This window comes from Balaenoptera physalus (genome assembly GCF_965194825.1).
Source record: "Balaenoptera physalus genome assembly, chromosome: 3".
In the NCBI taxonomy this organism is placed as follows: Eukaryota; Metazoa; Chordata; class Mammalia; order Artiodactyla; family Balaenopteridae; genus Balaenoptera; species Balaenoptera physalus.
In genome coordinates this window covers 4548233-4564595 of record NC_138890.1, presented here as the reverse complement: position 1 = coordinate 4564595, position 16363 = coordinate 4548233, and the positions used below count along the sequence as shown (strand labels likewise).

Here is a 16363-nt window from a genome sequence, read left to right as displayed (position 1 = left end):
GAGTGAAGGGGTTTGGACTGAGACCAGGTAGCCTGCAAAGTCGAACATATTTAGTATCTGGCCCTTTACAGAAAAAGTTTGCCGACCCAGATTTGAAACAAGTAATTGGAATGAATAACTCTTAAAACCTGAAGACTTTCTGACAGCCAGCAGGGTGAAACGCTAAAACGTAATGTTTATTTGACTGAATTTAAAATGCTTTTAAAATGACTAACTCTTATTTCAGTACTGTTTTCACGGTTGAGGTGGTTCTGTTGCTTCGTAATTCAAAGGCTGACTTAACACGTGTCACCTTCAGAAGGTTGATGCCAATTACGTAAACGGGGTGAGGTTGAACCCGAAGAGTCTCCAGGGAGGTGCTCCCCACCAACGTGCGCATCAAAATATTGACTCAGTGCCACCTCTAAATGGGCTTCTAGAAATAACCGACCTCCAGCTCTTCAGAGTTCTCCTGCTGTCACACTTGTGTGACAAGATCATCGGAAGGGCACGGAAAACCTCTGCGTCTAACGGCAGAGGCCGGAGGAGCCTGCATGTCCGTCGGGGCCGCCCTCTGAGCTGCCGGGTAGGCAGCTGCCCAGTGGACACGGAGCCCTCCTCCTTTCTCTGCTGCTATGACAGCTCGGGCGTCGGGCGGGAAGGAAGCGGAGAGGCTTGGACAGCCGGCTCCATGGCCGCGTGGCTCCTCGGCCCAGGGGAAGCGACGGGAAGGTAGGTCTGCAAGGAGTGGCCACGACACTTCTCACAAAATGACACCTTGAGACCCTCCCAGCTTCCCCCTCTTGCCGCAGTTTCAGCCCTCCCTCCTCACGCCACAGTAGCAAGAGTTGGGAAGATCTGTTCAGGTTGCTGTTGTTTTTTTCTGAGGGAGCTTTTATCTTCCCTTTTTCAACTTTCTGTTTTTGAAAATTTTTTCAAATCCTCAGAAAAGTTAAAAGAATGGTACTGTGGACCCTTGGGTATCCTTCACCTGGCTTCACCGTTAACATTTTTATCATAAATGCCAGAAAGCTCGACTATAAGTTGCGCCCACCTGACGGTTTTCCCCTAAATACTTCAGCGGGCGTCTCCTAGGAATTCTTCTCCATGGCCCTAGTGCCATGGGCACGCCTGAGAAAGTGATCATTAATTCAGAAATACCCTCTACTATATAGTCCACGTTGAAATTGTCCTAATTGTCACCTAGGTCTCCCATACAGCTATTTTTTGAGCCACTTTTTGATCCACAAAGATCAAGAAGTCCCATTGTCGACTGTGGGAACATTACCTTTTTTCAGTGAATGATCTCTAAACCACCAGTGCCCCAGTGGGATGCACTCCAAGAGCCCACGGCCCCCTTCAAAGGCCCAGCTGTTATTACTGAATCACGATCGAGATGAAAGATTTGAAATCAAAAAGAAAAAATTTAGGCTGCCAGCCCAGGCGTTTTGGTGTTGGTTTGGTGACAAAGACACACAGGATTTTCCGTCAGGCCCATAGACAGTTGGAGTTGCGTTTGCAGCAAACCACAGATTGGTGGTGGCCTGCCGGTGGCGTCCCTTGGTCTCAGGACGAGTCGTCAGATCCTCCCACTGTTCCGTGTTAGGGCATCGGGCAGCAGCGAACTCCAGTCCTGACGCCTGAAACGCAAACCTGGAGCCAGACGGACAGCACAGGAACTGTCTCTACTGCTTTCCTGTTCTTGAGCTTCCTCAAGATGGCGCTCTTCACAAAATGCTTGCGTTTCCATGCATTTGTGTTTTAGGGGCAAAAATGAAACCTTTTCTTAACTGCCTTGAATGGAGACAGACAGTTTTTTTCTCTTTAACGTGAAGAGAATTTGAATCTCCTTCCGTAGTTTGTTTCACTGTTTGTGACGACTGAATGTTTCTTTCATTTACTTTATTTTCCAAATATTTGCTAATCTGAAGGCAGAAGATTTTGGGGTTGCACTGGCAGGATAATGTCCATTCAGCAAAAAAGAAGAAAGCAGGGTGTCACCGACAACACTGGAAGCTTACTGTGTGTGTAACAAGCGTACCCTGTATGCGTGGTTTTTTGTCAGCCACGTATATTTTAGGATGATGTCAAAGCCTGCCAAAATCTCGATGTCCGATTTTAACAAACATGTTGAAAAACTACAGGCTCTATCTTGGTGCCTTAGAGCTTACTCAGACCCAAGGAGAAAATGCTGGAATGGCATTTGTATTTCTTTTTGGTCCTCCGACGTAGGCTTCATCTCTAGTCTACCATGCCATGAGGGCATTTCAACATTTATATTCGAAAAGCAGGGATTTAAAAAAAAATCCAAGTGGTTTTGAACAGAGATAGGCAATTTCCCATAGAGCTCTGAGTTTCATTTTCTCTCTTAAGTGGTGTTAAATCTCTAGGCATAAAGTAGCAGCAGACTGGTGCGTGGGACCAACCTCGGTGCCTTGGACAGGTTTGAGGAACGGCATGGGAAGGAGGGCCTTTATGTCTGTGGCTCTTCCCTGCATAGGAAGAGTCGATTTGGGTGGCTTTTTTAGATGTATGGATGAGTTGTGTTGCTTTTGCTTTTCCCTAAGAAAGTTTGAAATTTCTCTTACAGTCCTCTACGTAGTTCCTTTCATCTAGCAGGCTCATACATTTAAAAATAGTCCCAAGTCCTGTCTAAAGAGGTTTCAGTCACTTCACAGTCAGGAAGAACACAACCGTGTCTGCACGGAGACAGGGTGGCCCCGTGGTCATTTAGTTCACAAAGCGAGAGGAACGTGTGGTGGACGATGCCAGGCGGGAGGCTTGGGGACCGGAGCCCGTGTATTTATTCCAGGACACCAGCTTTGTAACGCACCTCTCAAGAAGAGTCTTGGCCACAGAGCCCTCGGCCCATGGAAGCCCCTTCAGAATCCCAAGAACCACCTCAAAGGATGCCGGGGCGGGGGGGAATCTGTGCTTTTGAGGACGAAGACTTTGGGGACCGGCTTCCCCTTACCCTGGCTGTTTTCTAGATAAGCCCTGGCCCGGGATGTTCCGGGGGAGCCTGGGAGAATTCTAGGCCGAGGGGCTCTCTCCTTCAGCCGGAGCCCCACCCACCTGTCCACTGATACAAAACCGGCTCTCTGTGTGTCTGCCAGCTCGCGGGGTCGCCCCACACCTGCGCTCACCGAGCAAGAAAGCGTTCCCTTCCTCTCGGGTTTAAGCGGCAGAGATGGGAAGGTGCTGGTGGGGCCGCAGCCAGTGCAGAAGCCCTGGCCCCGCCGCTCTGGCTCTCCCAGTGGCCAGACAGGGTGCTGGCGCCCACCTCCCCTCACGAGTATGTTTGAGTGGATGGGTTATTAAGCCCTGGGGACAGTTTGACACAATGGCCCCTGTTCCCCTCTGCTAGAGGCACCGCCCCCGTCTCGGTCACGGGGGTGTGTTTCCTCACTCGCTGCCATCGGCAGAGGGTCTCTGTGCCACAGGGGCCACCTTGCAGTTTTCAAAAGGAGGGTCCAACTTCTTGCACACCTCAGAGCTCCCTGCCAGGTCCGACAGCAGCAGGTCCACGTTCACTGCCCTTCCGTCAGTGTGGAGGGCTGGCTCTGCGGAGCAGAACGCGGTAGCATGTGCCGGCTCCCTTGGCCCGAGCTCCCGGGCAGGAGCTGCTGAAGGTCGAGCATCTCCAGACCTTCCCCTGCCCCCCTCCCCTGCCCCGTGTTGCTGGCTTTATTTACATTGAAGGAAAATTGTCTTTTTTGCTCCCAGTCCTCTGCAGAGCAAAAAGACTTGTCGGATTCGGGAGAGGAGCCTCGGGGGGAGGCTGAGGCCCCCCACCATGGCACGGGTCACCCCGAGTCAGCTGGTGAGCATGCCCTAGAGCTTCCTGCCCCCGCTAGCGCTTCAGCCAGCGCTCCTGAAGCCCAGCTTCTTCCTTTTCCACGAGAACTGGCAGGGGTAAGTCCACCTCCACCCAGCATCCCACGGCCCGGGGCTCCCAACCCAGACCGGCCCCTTTCCCTCCGGGCCCCTCAGATCCACACCCTAGGTTGTCAGCAGCTGATGATAACTGAAAAGACGACAAAGGCTCTCTTCAGCTCCCTTTAATTCCTGCTGCCAGAAAGTCAGGAAAGAGCAAGTCCCCTTTTACATTGAGACTTTTCTAGTTGGGGGAGCATTTACCCATAGCCAGAAGCTAGTCCTGGTTCCTGAAAGAGGCGAGGGGTCAAAAGAGGAATTGAGTAGTGGGGTAGAACCTTCCACATCAAATTCGGCCCCTTCTCCCTCCTTCCATTTTTCCTTCTCCTCTCCCTCAATTTGGGCATTCAAGTTCAGTATCTTAGAAACACGAAAGGCTCCGGTTTCCTTGACCTATAGGAAAAGGTATCTACCGCAGATTGCTTTGCAAGACAGGTTGTGTTTGGACTGTGGTTGGGCTGTGAACTGCTTGTCTTCAATCAAAGCAGGAAGAAGAAGAGACACTTCCTTTGAATCCGGAGGGAATCCCTTGAGCCCTTTATCTTTGTATTCAGAAGGCTTTTGAAGATTATAGGTGGAGAAGATTGTGAGCTCTCCAGAACAAGAAATGTCTTGAGTTTTTGGAGTTTGATAAATTGGGAAAGGTAAACATTAGCCTGCATTCAGGATCGAAACCCTCGACCTCTCGGTCCCTAGTGACAGAGCCCCCCGTTCTCATGACAGGGAAAAATGACTCTCAAGAAAACAGAGGATCCCGCTCTGCCACACTGAACCCTGGGCAGCCTTGCAGGGGGTCACAATCCCAGGCCTTACCCCAGACCTTTAGCGGTTCCCTGTGTCCCATCACCAGTCTCCTGTATCCTTAAGGAAGCCGCTAAAATTCAGTTAGAGCCACCAAACCCTGGGATACGCAGGAAGAAGTGATACTCAGCCAAGGTGAGGTTGGAGCCAAACTTTAACATTCTGGAGGAATCGGTGTGGTGGGAAAAGAAGAAACAGGCTTTCCCTGTGTGGGGCGGGGCACGGGGGAGTCCTGCGTGGCATAGAAGTGGGCTTGGGGTAAGGAAGCCCACGAGAGGTTCCGGCCCGAGGTGCTTACGCCAGAGAGTTCTGGGAGAGCAGTCCTCACACGAGGGCTGACAGCAGGAATTCAGAGGCTTTTCAACTTTTGGGGTTGGAGGCAGAGCAGCTGCTGGAACCTTCTCCCAAAGTGGGCATTATGAATTTCATGCCTTCGGCCTTTGCAGGTACATGTTTTCAGTTCCCTGAGAACAGGTGATCTTTGTGTGGATCTGCCCAGGAGACTGGGCCCTTCTGCTGCTGCCTGGGTTGAAAAGCACAGTTTACGGAGAATCTCCCGCTGGAGAGGTTGAGAGTTTTCAGTGGAGGGTGCCAAACAGTAGAGGCTGTGTCACGGCAACTGCCCTTCCAGAAGCGAGGCCCTTTCGGACCCCTTACTTCTAATGACCACTTGGTGAGAACGGGGCCTGTGCAGGAAGTACCCTGGGGCCCTCGCCTTCTGGCTGTGGCCAGTCCAGACGGTGATTTCTGAGGCCTGGCCGGTGGAACTCGGCTCCTCAATTCTTCTGGACTGTAGGTCAGAGACTCTAATTCCGAGACATTCAAGCAGTGCCCCGACTGGCAAATGCAAGGTCAAGCGCAATGGCAGGGAGCCTGGGGATGGTTGTTACGTCACGTGGGAGAGAGTCAGGGCTGGGGGAAGCAGTTTCTGAATGTCCCAGCGTCGCAGCCAAGGCCGTGCCCATGACATACACTCGCGTAACTGTGGAGATCCCAGTTCTGTCAGAAGTCCCAGCAGCGCAACCATCACATCATTTGTGACAGCTCTGAGCTAACCAGGGCTTTCTCTGCTGATTAGGCATCAAGGCAAAGTAACCTTTGTTTTTTAGGTCAATTAGGGCATAGATCAAGGCAGATGGAACCTGAGCCCAGCTTCTTCCTGGGCTGAGATGTTTCTTTGGCAAACTTGGACTAGTTGCTTTTGCATCAGAGCAGATTTGGAGCTTGCTCTGTACCACACTGGAGTTCAGGAAACGCCCACATGTTACCCGACAGGTCTCATCCCTCACGTTTAGTCTGTTCTTTATTCCACGATCCCTTGGGTGAGTGTAAAGCTGCGAGTTCTTTATAATAAATAGTGGCTCGCTGAATTGTTGCCTATAAAGGGCCCTTATCGTCTTTCAGTCTCATCAGAACTCTGGCCATTGAAGACTCAGTACCAGGAAAAAGTCTCAATATATCAGACTTCCTGGCTCTCACAAGGCAGCTTGAAGGAGACCAAACCACATCCAGATTAAGTTGTCCGTTTGATCCGGAGAGAGCGAGCGTTCCCAATGCTCACCTGGAGGCTGGCTGAAGTCTACCAGACTGAAGCTCTGCACCAAGGCACTGCCGAGCCTGAAATATGTTTATGAGACCCACCAGGAAGCTTAGAAAGAGTCTGGACCCAGCCCCTCATCCTCTGGCATCTGCACGGGGTTTGACCCTCGTTCCGCCCCGCCCCTGCCCAGCATTCACATCTTGGGAGGCCACCTCTCTTTTTCTTTTTTCGGTGTCTGCCTTTCTGGTAAAAATCTCTGAGCTGGTTCCCTCAGTTACAGAATAAACAGCAGTGAATCTGCCTGTGGTCCACATGAAGGCAAGGACACCCCTTAAGTGACTTTTAATCCCAGGCGTCCATTTTCCTGCAGCCCCAGCAGTGGGCTTTCTAAAATTTATTTATTTATTTATATTTGTTATTTTCGGCTGCGTTGGGTCTTCGTTGCTGTGCGCGGGCTTTCTCTAGTTGTGGCAAGTGGGGACTACTCTTTGTTGTGGTGTGCAGGCTTCTCATTCCTGGACCAGGGCTCGAACCCGTGTCCCCTGCACTGGCAGGCAGATTCTTAAACGCTGTGCTACCAGGGAAGTCCAGCAGCGGACTTTCTAACTGGGCTGTCCAAATGGGGAATCACTGCGTCCCAGGCAGGCCAAACGGTGTCTGGCATTTTCTGGAAGGAATTTCCCTGACGTGGTCTTGCTTTCTGGTCTTTTCCGGGAGGTCAGGAAGGCAACACCGTTCATTCCTGCTCACTGCCCATTTGTCTGTGTCTGTGTCTCAGCTCCCTCCCCTCCTCCTGGACTGGCCTGGCAGCCTTGTCCTCTCGAGGCCATGCCAGGCAGCCTCATGAGAGCCATGTTTGGGGGGGGGGAAGGGTGCAAGCCTTAGCAAAGTGAACGATCGTAATTTTTTTTTTTTTACGGTCATAATTGTATTTATTGATTTTTAAAATTTTTATTGAAATATAGTTGATTTACACTGTTGTGTTGGTTTCAGGTGTACAGCAAAGTGATTCAGGTAACGATCGTAATTTTCATTGTTTCATCCTTTACATCAAGATCAGAAGCTTCTAACACCTATGGTCCCATCCTGGGTTAGGCGTTCCCTCCTATTTTGTACTTGGCAACAGGGACTTGTGCACCTCACGGAATGAGCTGCTTCCCCTGAGGTTCCAGTGTCTTCTGAGGGGAGAGGACTGCGCTGCCTGCCCCGCCCGCTGGCGGGACTCAGGCCACCTTGCAGCGCGCAGTCAGGGCGGGCTTGCTCGCCAGGCCGCGGCCTGTCCGCCGTCCACTTCATTCGTTCACACTGTCCCGGCGCCAGAAAAATAAGTTGAAGTGTTCTCTTTGGTCTTCTTTCTCTTCGGCCTCCTCATGTAAGTGTTCGTTGGGGATATTTTCGTCGTGGCGTCCCTAAAGGGTGCTGGTCCCCGCATCCCCGGGGTGTCATCCTGAAGCCCCAGTCCTCGAGTGGCGGCTTCTGCTGTGGGAAGAAGCAGAGGAGGAAATGGGGCTTCCACACCCTGCTCTGTCGCTCCTCCCCGGAAGCGCAGGTCCTCAAAGCCTGCTCTTAAAATCCTCCTCACGGGAGTCCCTGGAGCAGTGGCTCCTGAGCTTTGGCTGCAGCCTTCTGGGCTCCAAGGAGTTGGGATTGCAAGGCCTCACTCCATGTGCGTCCCAGGCACTGTTCTAGACTGACCCCCGAAGAGCTGTTCCCTTGGTTGGGGCGAGGGGCGGCCCCCAGACCACTTTGACGTGGAAGAGGTCCTGCCCCCCAGGCTGCTGTGTCCGAGGACAGTGTCTGTGGAGCTGGCATTGGCCTTGTGTGGGTTGAAGGGGAGCCGCTGCACACCAGGCCTTTTCCTGCTTTGGGGGAAGACAGCACGAGGCAGCCAGGCCAGACGGCAAGCGCAGGCCCTGCCCGGCAGGAGCAGGGGGCAGGCTGCTTCTCACATGGGCAGTGGTGGAGGGTTTTTAGCTGTCAAGTAGGCTCCAAAGGCAAGCAGAAATGACTTCGCTTTGCAGTCTGTCTTCCTGCTTCCTTGCCCTAGTTCCTGTTGAGGAGAGTTGCTGGCGTCACTTTCCTCACTGCTTCTGAGTCGGCTGTTTCAGACCCCACAGGAAGTTCCAGCAGCTTCTGGAAGGTCCTCCAAGTTGGGGAATCTTCCTGTGTTGTCCTTTGCAGGCCTTAGCCTCCCAGCTTTTCCAGGACCAAGAGACCTGCCACATGCCTGTGGGGTGGGTCTTAGAATAGACTCAGAGCATGGATTTGAGGGTCTCCTGGGGTCAGGGGTCTAGGGGTATCTGATCTTGTCTGGCCAGGTGCCCTTTCTTCTCCAGGTCACCAAAGGGGCTGTGGCGGAGGACAGGCTCCATTTGTGCAGTAGATACTTGCTGAGCGTCTTTTGTGCAGTGTCCTGGGTGTGGGGTGTATGAGCTGTGAGCAGAACAGACAGGGTAGGGCCTCACGGTAGCAGGAGACAAACAACAGATGGACACATTAGAGCACATCCAACTGTGATGCACAAAACAGGGCAGAGGCTGGAGGGTGGGGTGGAGAAGAGCTGCCTCAGCTTGCAGGGTGATGGGGTATCCCGTGAGCAGGGCTTCACCCTGGAGGTGGTCAGGGACGGCTGTGCAAGTAGCACGTGAAGAAGGAACACTGAGGCAGGAACAGGGTTGACAAGTTCAGGAGACAGGAAGGAGACAACAAGGCTGGAGTGTGATGGACGAAGGGGGCCCAGTGCTGCAGGAGGCCACCCGGCCTCAGCAGTCCTGGGCCCCAAGAGGCAGGGCTGCAGCCCCTGAGGTCTGGGTACTTTTCTCAGGAAAGGCTCTTAGCACCCATCAAATTTTCAAGGAGACCCAGATCCCTGAGAGGTTTGGGGTGTCACTGGCAGAGGCGAGGAAGTTAAGTGTTGTTAAAAGCGCCCCAAAATACACGAAGCAAAAACTGACAGAATGAGGGGAGAATAGACAATCCAGTACATTGTTGGAGACCTCAGTGCTCCACATTCATGTTCAGGTGCTGGAATGTCCAGACAGACGCAGGACGAGGACAGAGAGGACTTCAGCAGCTGCAGGGCACGCGGTCCTCTCAGGGGCATGCAGGAAGCTGCAGGGTGGACCACTCACTAGGCCACAAAACAAGGCTCAGTAGATTTAAAAGGATTGAAATCACACACAGTCTTCTCCCACCACAGTGGAATAAAATTAGAAATCCATAGCAGAAGGAATGCTCGGAAATTCACACATGTGGAAATTAACCTAGCTAGCCAAGAGGAAAGGCGGGGGTCCTCTTGAAATTGAGGTGACAGAGAACTTCTCCCCAGCAGCTGAGAAACAGGAGGACACTCTGGCCTCACAGCTTTCGGGTCCGTTGCTCTGTGTGTAACTTGGGGGACACGTGCCTTGGCGGCTTCTCCATGGCCCATGGAGTGCCTGGAATCTGGCTGCTCCTGCTGAACACGGGCCAGTCGAGCCCCGCTGTGTGCTGGGGCCATACCCTCCTGGAACTTAGAGGCTAGAGGGGGACCCTGACACCGACCCACGATTGGAGTGAGAGCCATGGAGAAGTGCAGGGAGCGGTGAGGCCACGGCCTGAGGGGTTTTCACCTGGGGGGCGAGGGAAGGGAGGGTGTCCGTGGGTGAGGGAGCAGTGTCTACAGAGGCAGGGGGGTGGCCATTTTCCAGGTGCCAGAAGTCATTCAGGAAGCAGCAGATGCCACAGGCCCCAGAGGCTGCCATGGGCGGGTTTGGGAGAGTTGAGATGCTTGTTGAGTGAAAAGGTGGGGGGAGTCGAGGATGGGACTTGAGGGCGAGGGCTGGGCTGGGGATGGCCAAGCCTGCTGTGGAGGAGTAGGAGGGAGGGACCTGGAGCCTGCACCTTCGTGGTGTCACCCAGGGCAGGGGAGGATCCGAGAGGAACACCCGATGTTCTGGTGACACGGCTCTGTTCTGTCAGATGCCAGCCTGGGCCCCGTAGTATGACAGCACTGCAAGAGCGCCTCTCTGGGCCCCCCATGCTAAGACCCTCTTCTCCACCCCTCCAAGGGTCCCCTGGTCCCTCACCTGCCTCTCCCACCTCCCCCAGCACTGCCCCGAAGTATGACATCCCGAGAGGGTAAGCTGGCTGGGAGAGCGTGGCCTGTCCAGGTGTGAGCCACGCGGCGTTGCCTGCTTAGCCCGCTGACCCCCTGCACCTCCCTCGCTACGGAGGAAGCGCTGGCCCCGCCATTTTCCAAGCGTGGAAGTGGAAGCTTGGGCTGGTGAAATAATTTGCCCCGCGTTTCAGGTTTCGGACATGGCAGAGCTAGGAGAACTGACTAGGCTTGGCAAGCCTTCGAGAACAGGGTTTAGTGCCTCATGCTCTGAGCTCGAGCTCTGGCCACTGTTCTGCGCTCGTGTAGAGCCAGCCTGCGGGACCCTTGGGTATCTTATTTCATTTTGGGCCCCATGATATGTTCACGTATTGAGCCCCTGTCGTGTTAGGAGGGTTTCGTGTTTCCCAGGCATTATGGTGGATGGTCTCTGATGGGGGGGGGTCGAGGGGGGAGGCCAGGTTGGGGTCCTTTTCTTACCGTCCAGGCTCTCACTGTCCTTTAGGATGTGTCTGCAAACTCTGCCCCCCGCCTGTTTTTGTCCAGCCTGCAAGCTAAGATGGTGTTTTAAAGGATTGTAAAAACCAAATAAAGAATATACAACGTGTGGCTCGAATGGGGCCTGTGAAGCTGAAAATACTTTCTGGCCCTGTACAGGGAAAGTGCCGCCCCGGCTCTAGGAGGTCCCCCGGCTCCTCGTCTGCAGTTTTCTTATTTACAGCAGTTACTGCTTTTACACGCGGCTTTGCAGCTTGCCAAGCACTTTCCCATGCATCATCTCATTTAATCCCTAACAGTTCCTCGAGGCAGGTGGTCCTCCTTTGGCTAAACTTGACTCCTGAGGGGCTTTTCTGAAAATAAGAAAATTGGCTCCTCTGCTTGCTCTTAAACCGGTGACCCGGGGGCGGGGGTGGTGATGTTCACCCTTCAAAGTTTGCTTTTGGCTGCTTAGTTCTGAAGAATCTCAAGTCCCTGAGAGGGGATGTACAGGAGGGACTGTGTATTATCCCACATGGGGCGGAGGCTCATTATAAGCTTCTTATTTGCTCGTTCGCGTTATAAAATTAAAGGTTGTCAAGGAGGAGATTCTTCAGCCACCTTTCTCTCTCAGCTAATGATTGTTCGGTGGGTTCTGCGGTCTGAGCTGTTGTACCTGGGGATTCTGTTCTGAACACTTTGGCCCAAGGCTTCAAAGCTCTCGGCTGCTCTGGAAATAACAGCCCACCTCGGAACAGGGTTCCACACCATGGGATGTGCCAGGGCCAGGAATGGGAACCACCATGACCCGGTGTCACGCAGCCAGTGTCAGCGGTCCTGCTGCCCTTCAGGGTGGAGAGAGGGTCGCTTTCCAGCTCTTGGCAAAGTGAACTTGGCCAGATCCAGTTTCACTGTTTGAATTGAGGGGCTGGGGTGGGGGAACGCCAGTTAGCTGTACCCGGTGGAGAAACACAGAAACTGATCCTGTGCTGGGAATGCGTTCCCAGCCGTTAAGAGGATTCCTTGGCACGAGGCCTGGTGAGGCAGAGGCGTGAAGGTTCATGGGGGATTTTTGAGCATTAGGTTGAAAGCCTGTCTGTGACCCGGGTGACTGAGCCCAGGCCACGCGCCCTCAGCGCTACATTTCGGGATCCGTTTGTGGCAGAAGTCAGGAGCTGCCGGGCCCTGGGCCGCGCGGCCCTCTCTGACCGCCCTTACATGTGTTCTTGTTTCAGAGGTCAGCCGGAGGCTCCAGCCCCGAAGGTGGAGAAGGTGAGGAAGTTTCTCAAATGTTTCACCAGCTTTGGTTGTAAAAGCGGAAGCAGCCTGATTTTTCTCCTCCTCCTCGTTTTCTGTAGATTCTGACCGAGAAGATGGAAATTACTGCCCTCCTGTCAAGCGAGAAAGAACATCCTCTTTAACGCAATTCCCGCCTTCACAGTCAGGTAACAGTTGCAGCCCTCTGTTAGACGGTGAAAGCACCTGTGTTTCCAGGCCCGCTGTTCCCCTCCAGCGCCTCACGCCCCTGTCTGTCCCCTGTGCACATCCCGTTAGAATTAACTCAGTCTCCGTCAGGAGCGAGGCTGAAGCGTGCCCGAGGGTAGCACAGGTGCCCCCGTCTGGAGGGGTGGGACCTAGTAGACTATTAATAAGCAAGGCTTGTGAAGAAATCGTCCCTCTGAAAGGGACCGTCAGGGCCCTGATCGGGGCTCTGACCATTAAGCGCATGTCCACCTTGCAAGGGCCACTGGCTATGTGTTGACTGAAGGTGGGGGAAATGGGGTGTCTTCCTGGCCCTTCAGCCGTGGGCCTAGAGCCCAGTGGGCCAGTTGAGAAGCCCAGACACACACACAGACGGTACATAGGAGGGAGTCCAGTGGCCCCAGCAGGCACTGTGGTGGTGGAATACCGTGAGCTCCCCGACGAGGGGGCTTGGGGGAGCCTGGAAGGGTTGGCCAGGCCTGGACCCTGTCCCTGTGGATGTGGCTGGGCCCAAGGGCTTGGAAGCTCCAGCCTGGGGCCAGGTCTGCACACACACACACAGGCCAGCAGACCAGCTGGTGGACACAGGCTGGTGCAGGAAAGAGGCGAGTTCCTGGGGTAGAGGGAGGTGCTGGGACTACTTAGCAGGGGACTCTGCAAGCCTGGGGACACCCCTGCGCCTTGGAGGGTAAAAGCTGCGGCAGGGTTCCCCACTCTCGCCCCCGGTCCTGGCTCCATCCACTCTGGCATCGCCCCGTGCTGTCTGCGGTGCTGGCTTACAGACACTCTCCAGTTCCCCAGCTTGAAGTTCATTCTTGGGAATTCATGTAAAACATTTACAAGTGTGAGCCCTAAGGATATCACTTTAAGGGAAAAAAGACACTCCTGGAAGCTTTGTTTCTGCTTCCAAGAATAATGTGAACGTCACAGGAATGTACAGGGTAGAAAGTGAGTGTCCTCTTACGATCATGCCTGTAACGCTTGATTTCATGCCTGTTCCCTGAACACTTGTTTTGGACATTGCCTCATCCTTTTTCACAACTGCGGGAGACCCCCCTGAATAGAGGCACTGTCGTTTGCTAGCCGTCCGGGCGGTCTACAGTGCAGGCTGCGGTTACATCCTTTTTCTAAGGATCTCTGCACGCTTGTCGCGTGAGAGCCTTACTACAGGAGGAGGGAGCGTCCACCTCCTGGCCGTTGATCGTATCACCGTCCACTGCTGAACCGCACTTTGTGCATCGAGAAGGTGCAGCGGAGAAGAGAGGAGGTGGTTTGTGCTGTGACTATAGGCTAAAGGGGAAGAGGACCAGCAGGCATTAGCCCTCGCCTCTGGTGCGTCACCACCTAGGGGATGCTCAGCGCTCAGCCATCAGGGGAGTGGAGCCACGAGCAGTCCATGTTTGGAGGCCTTTGCACTGCACTCCGTTTCCGCTTAGCTAGCTGCCTTCTGTCTGCACAGTTAGATCTTCAGCCCCACTGCGTTGTTGCCTGGCCCACAACGCGGGAAGCAGTTGATTTTGTAAGATCCTAAACAGGTGAGCGGAGGGGGTCTGCAGCCAGCCGAGCCCCGACTGGTGACCAGGAGCAGGGCCTGAGGCTTGGCCCCAGGGGAGACTCGGAACATCCGGTGCGTCCGCTTCCCTCCTGGCTGCTCCCACAGGGGCACAAGGACGAGGCAGGCGGCCACAGCAGGCCAGAGTCGACTGCTAGATATCAAACAGATTCAGGCTGTTCCACTGGACACCCACCTTTCTTTTGCTTTAGAAAGAGTCCCAGAGTTTCACTTTTACTGGGAGTTGCCAAAGGCCAGGTTCACAATGCTGACCCCCCTTCCCCAACAGTGGGGCCTGGAGACGACCCCTCAGGTGGGAGAAGTGATCCCGTGCACGTCTGCCCTGCCTACTCACGCTGTTTTTCCTCTTGTTCCCTCCCCTGCCTGCATCTCCTTGTTGACAGTATCAAAAAACAATGTTTTTATGCCATCCACCTTCTGCGAGCCATCTGCAGGCAATTCTGACTCAGAACCAGGTGAGCCCTCGCGTCCCTTTACCTTTCTTGGCCGGTCACTGGGGGTTTCCTGGGATGAAAAGCAAGGTCTTAAACGGGAATGGGTGGTTTGAAGTCAGCCTTCTTTTTCAGTTCTTAAATATTCCCCCGCTCTTCACTGCACAGATTTGGAATCTGGTGTGAGGCAGGCTTCATCAGCCCTTAATTTCTGTTTATACAAGCAGTGCCTGGTTACAAGGAGTTTCAAGTCCTTTTTTAAAAAAAAAAAAAAAAAGACAAGCAAAAACCAAAAAAACTGTAATGAAGTATACTCATTTTTCAAAAGTTTACACAAATAATACATTTGTATCATTAAAAACTCAGAAATACATAGAGTAAAAGAATCCACCTCTCCATTTCCCACGCACTCTGCCATCCCAATGGTAACCACTCTGAAGTTTATGTAATTTTCCAGACGCCTTCTCTGTGTATTAAATTCTCACATGAATTAACATTACTTAGATATGTTTAGATAAATGTATTTAATCAGAGCCTTAAAACTTTAAGGAAAATAGCCTGATCCTTTCTGAAGAATGTGGAGCTTTCCTTTTTTGGTCTCTCACTAGAGAACCAACTCCAAGATTTCCTGAAAGTTTCTCCCATGTGGCTGAAATTCCTCATAAAAGATTTAATGAGCGAGTGTAACCATCTGAATTCTGTAACCCAACCTGCCTTATATAAATTCATTACCGACTTCAAAAGCACTGCGAGATCAGTCATACTCTGGCACAAGGGCACTGTCGAGGGAAGAGGCAAGTTGTTAGAACTTTGAGGGTTGATTTGATGACACTGTTTCAAACAGTTGAATTCATTTTGACTCTAAAGGCAAACTGTTTTGAGCTGACCCCCTCACGGGGCCTGAAGAGGAGCTTGGTTTTTAGGGGTCCTTGGGAAGACCTGGGCACTGGCCTAGCGAGTCACGTTCTGAACTGCGGGGGCTGTGTCAGCGGTGATGGGTGATCAGCCACCGAAGCCAGCCCTCGAGCTCTGTTAGGAATCTCATGCTCGCCTCCGAGGTCTCTGAGCGACGGCCTCACTCCCGCTTCTTCCCCGAAACCTTTATCCTGCAGCATTGAGAGCAGGGCAGCCCTGAGCAAGGCGGGCAACTCGGACCTGCCTCCGAGGCCTGCCACAGCCCGGCCCCTGGACCCGCTGCCGCGTGCAGCGGTGATAGACTGGCTCAGCCGCTCGGCAGAGTGAACTTCTTATTCTTAGCTCCTTGCCTGCCTGCCTTTTATTTCTTTTAGCTTTAATTTTTGTGGGAAAAAATGTAACACTTAAGAATGGTAAAGCACTTCTCTATCCCTCTACCTAGAGACCCCATTCGATTTTCCCCAGGCGTCCCAGTGATGTCCTTCATGGCAAAGGCATCAGATCCTGGCTCACACACCACGTATCTGCAGCAGTCCCTCGGGCTTGCCTCGGCTTTTATGACCTTGCAGAGTGCAGGCCGGTTACATTGGAGAAGGCCTTCAATCTGGCTTTCCCGCTGTTTCCCGGTGACTGGACCAACTTACCCTTGGGGGCTGGAACACTACAGAGGTGAAGCTGTGTGCTTCCTGTGCACCGTAGCAGGTGACTCATGGTGTTTACTGTCCTGTTACTTGATTAGGGCGGAGCCCGCCCAGGTTCTCCGCTGAAAAGTCATTTTTCGCCCTTTGATTAATATTTTCTGGAGAGATACTTTGAGACTCTGGAAAATCTCATTCCTCCTCTTACTTTTTGCTGCAGTGTTAGCCTCCAGAGATGTTTTCTTGCTGGGAGCAGCTACTACTCTGGTGATGGCCGGGCGGGGATTTTCTGCCTCTTGTCGGTCGGCAGTCTGCTGGACAGCAGAGCTCTTCTCCGCCACTCGCTTGCTCACGTGTTTACTAGATCCACATGGATGTTTGCATTCCTGTTTTAGTCAGTGGCTTATAATCTGTTGTTATTAGTGTTTACCTTAACATTCAGATTTTATCTTCACCATCAGTTTATTTTAATCATCCCAGAGTTGGCCGGCGGGA

General features: G+C 53.0%; 1 protein-coding gene across 8 annotated transcripts in view; it reads left to right on the top strand.

The window, feature by feature from the left end:
- The window catches only part of RANBP3 (RAN binding protein 3), a 53864-nt gene that overhangs the window by 20017 nt on the left and 17484 nt on the right, over window positions 1-16363 (top strand). For 2 of the 8 annotated variants that reach the window (XM_082455561.1, XM_082455560.1), the window contains exons 3-6: window positions 3706-3894; window positions 12065-12101; window positions 12188-12274; window positions 14268-14339. In XM_082455561.1, coding sequence (XP_082311687.1) covers window positions 3706-3894; window positions 12065-12101; window positions 12188-12274; window positions 14268-14339 — 385 coding nt within the window. Of the gene's footprint in view, window positions 1-3705; window positions 3895-4482; window positions 4560-12064; window positions 12102-12187; window positions 12275-14267; window positions 14340-16363 lie in introns of those variants that run through there. The other 6 variants (XM_082455563.1, XM_082455562.1, XM_082455566.1 and 3 more) reach the window with 4 other exon arrangements.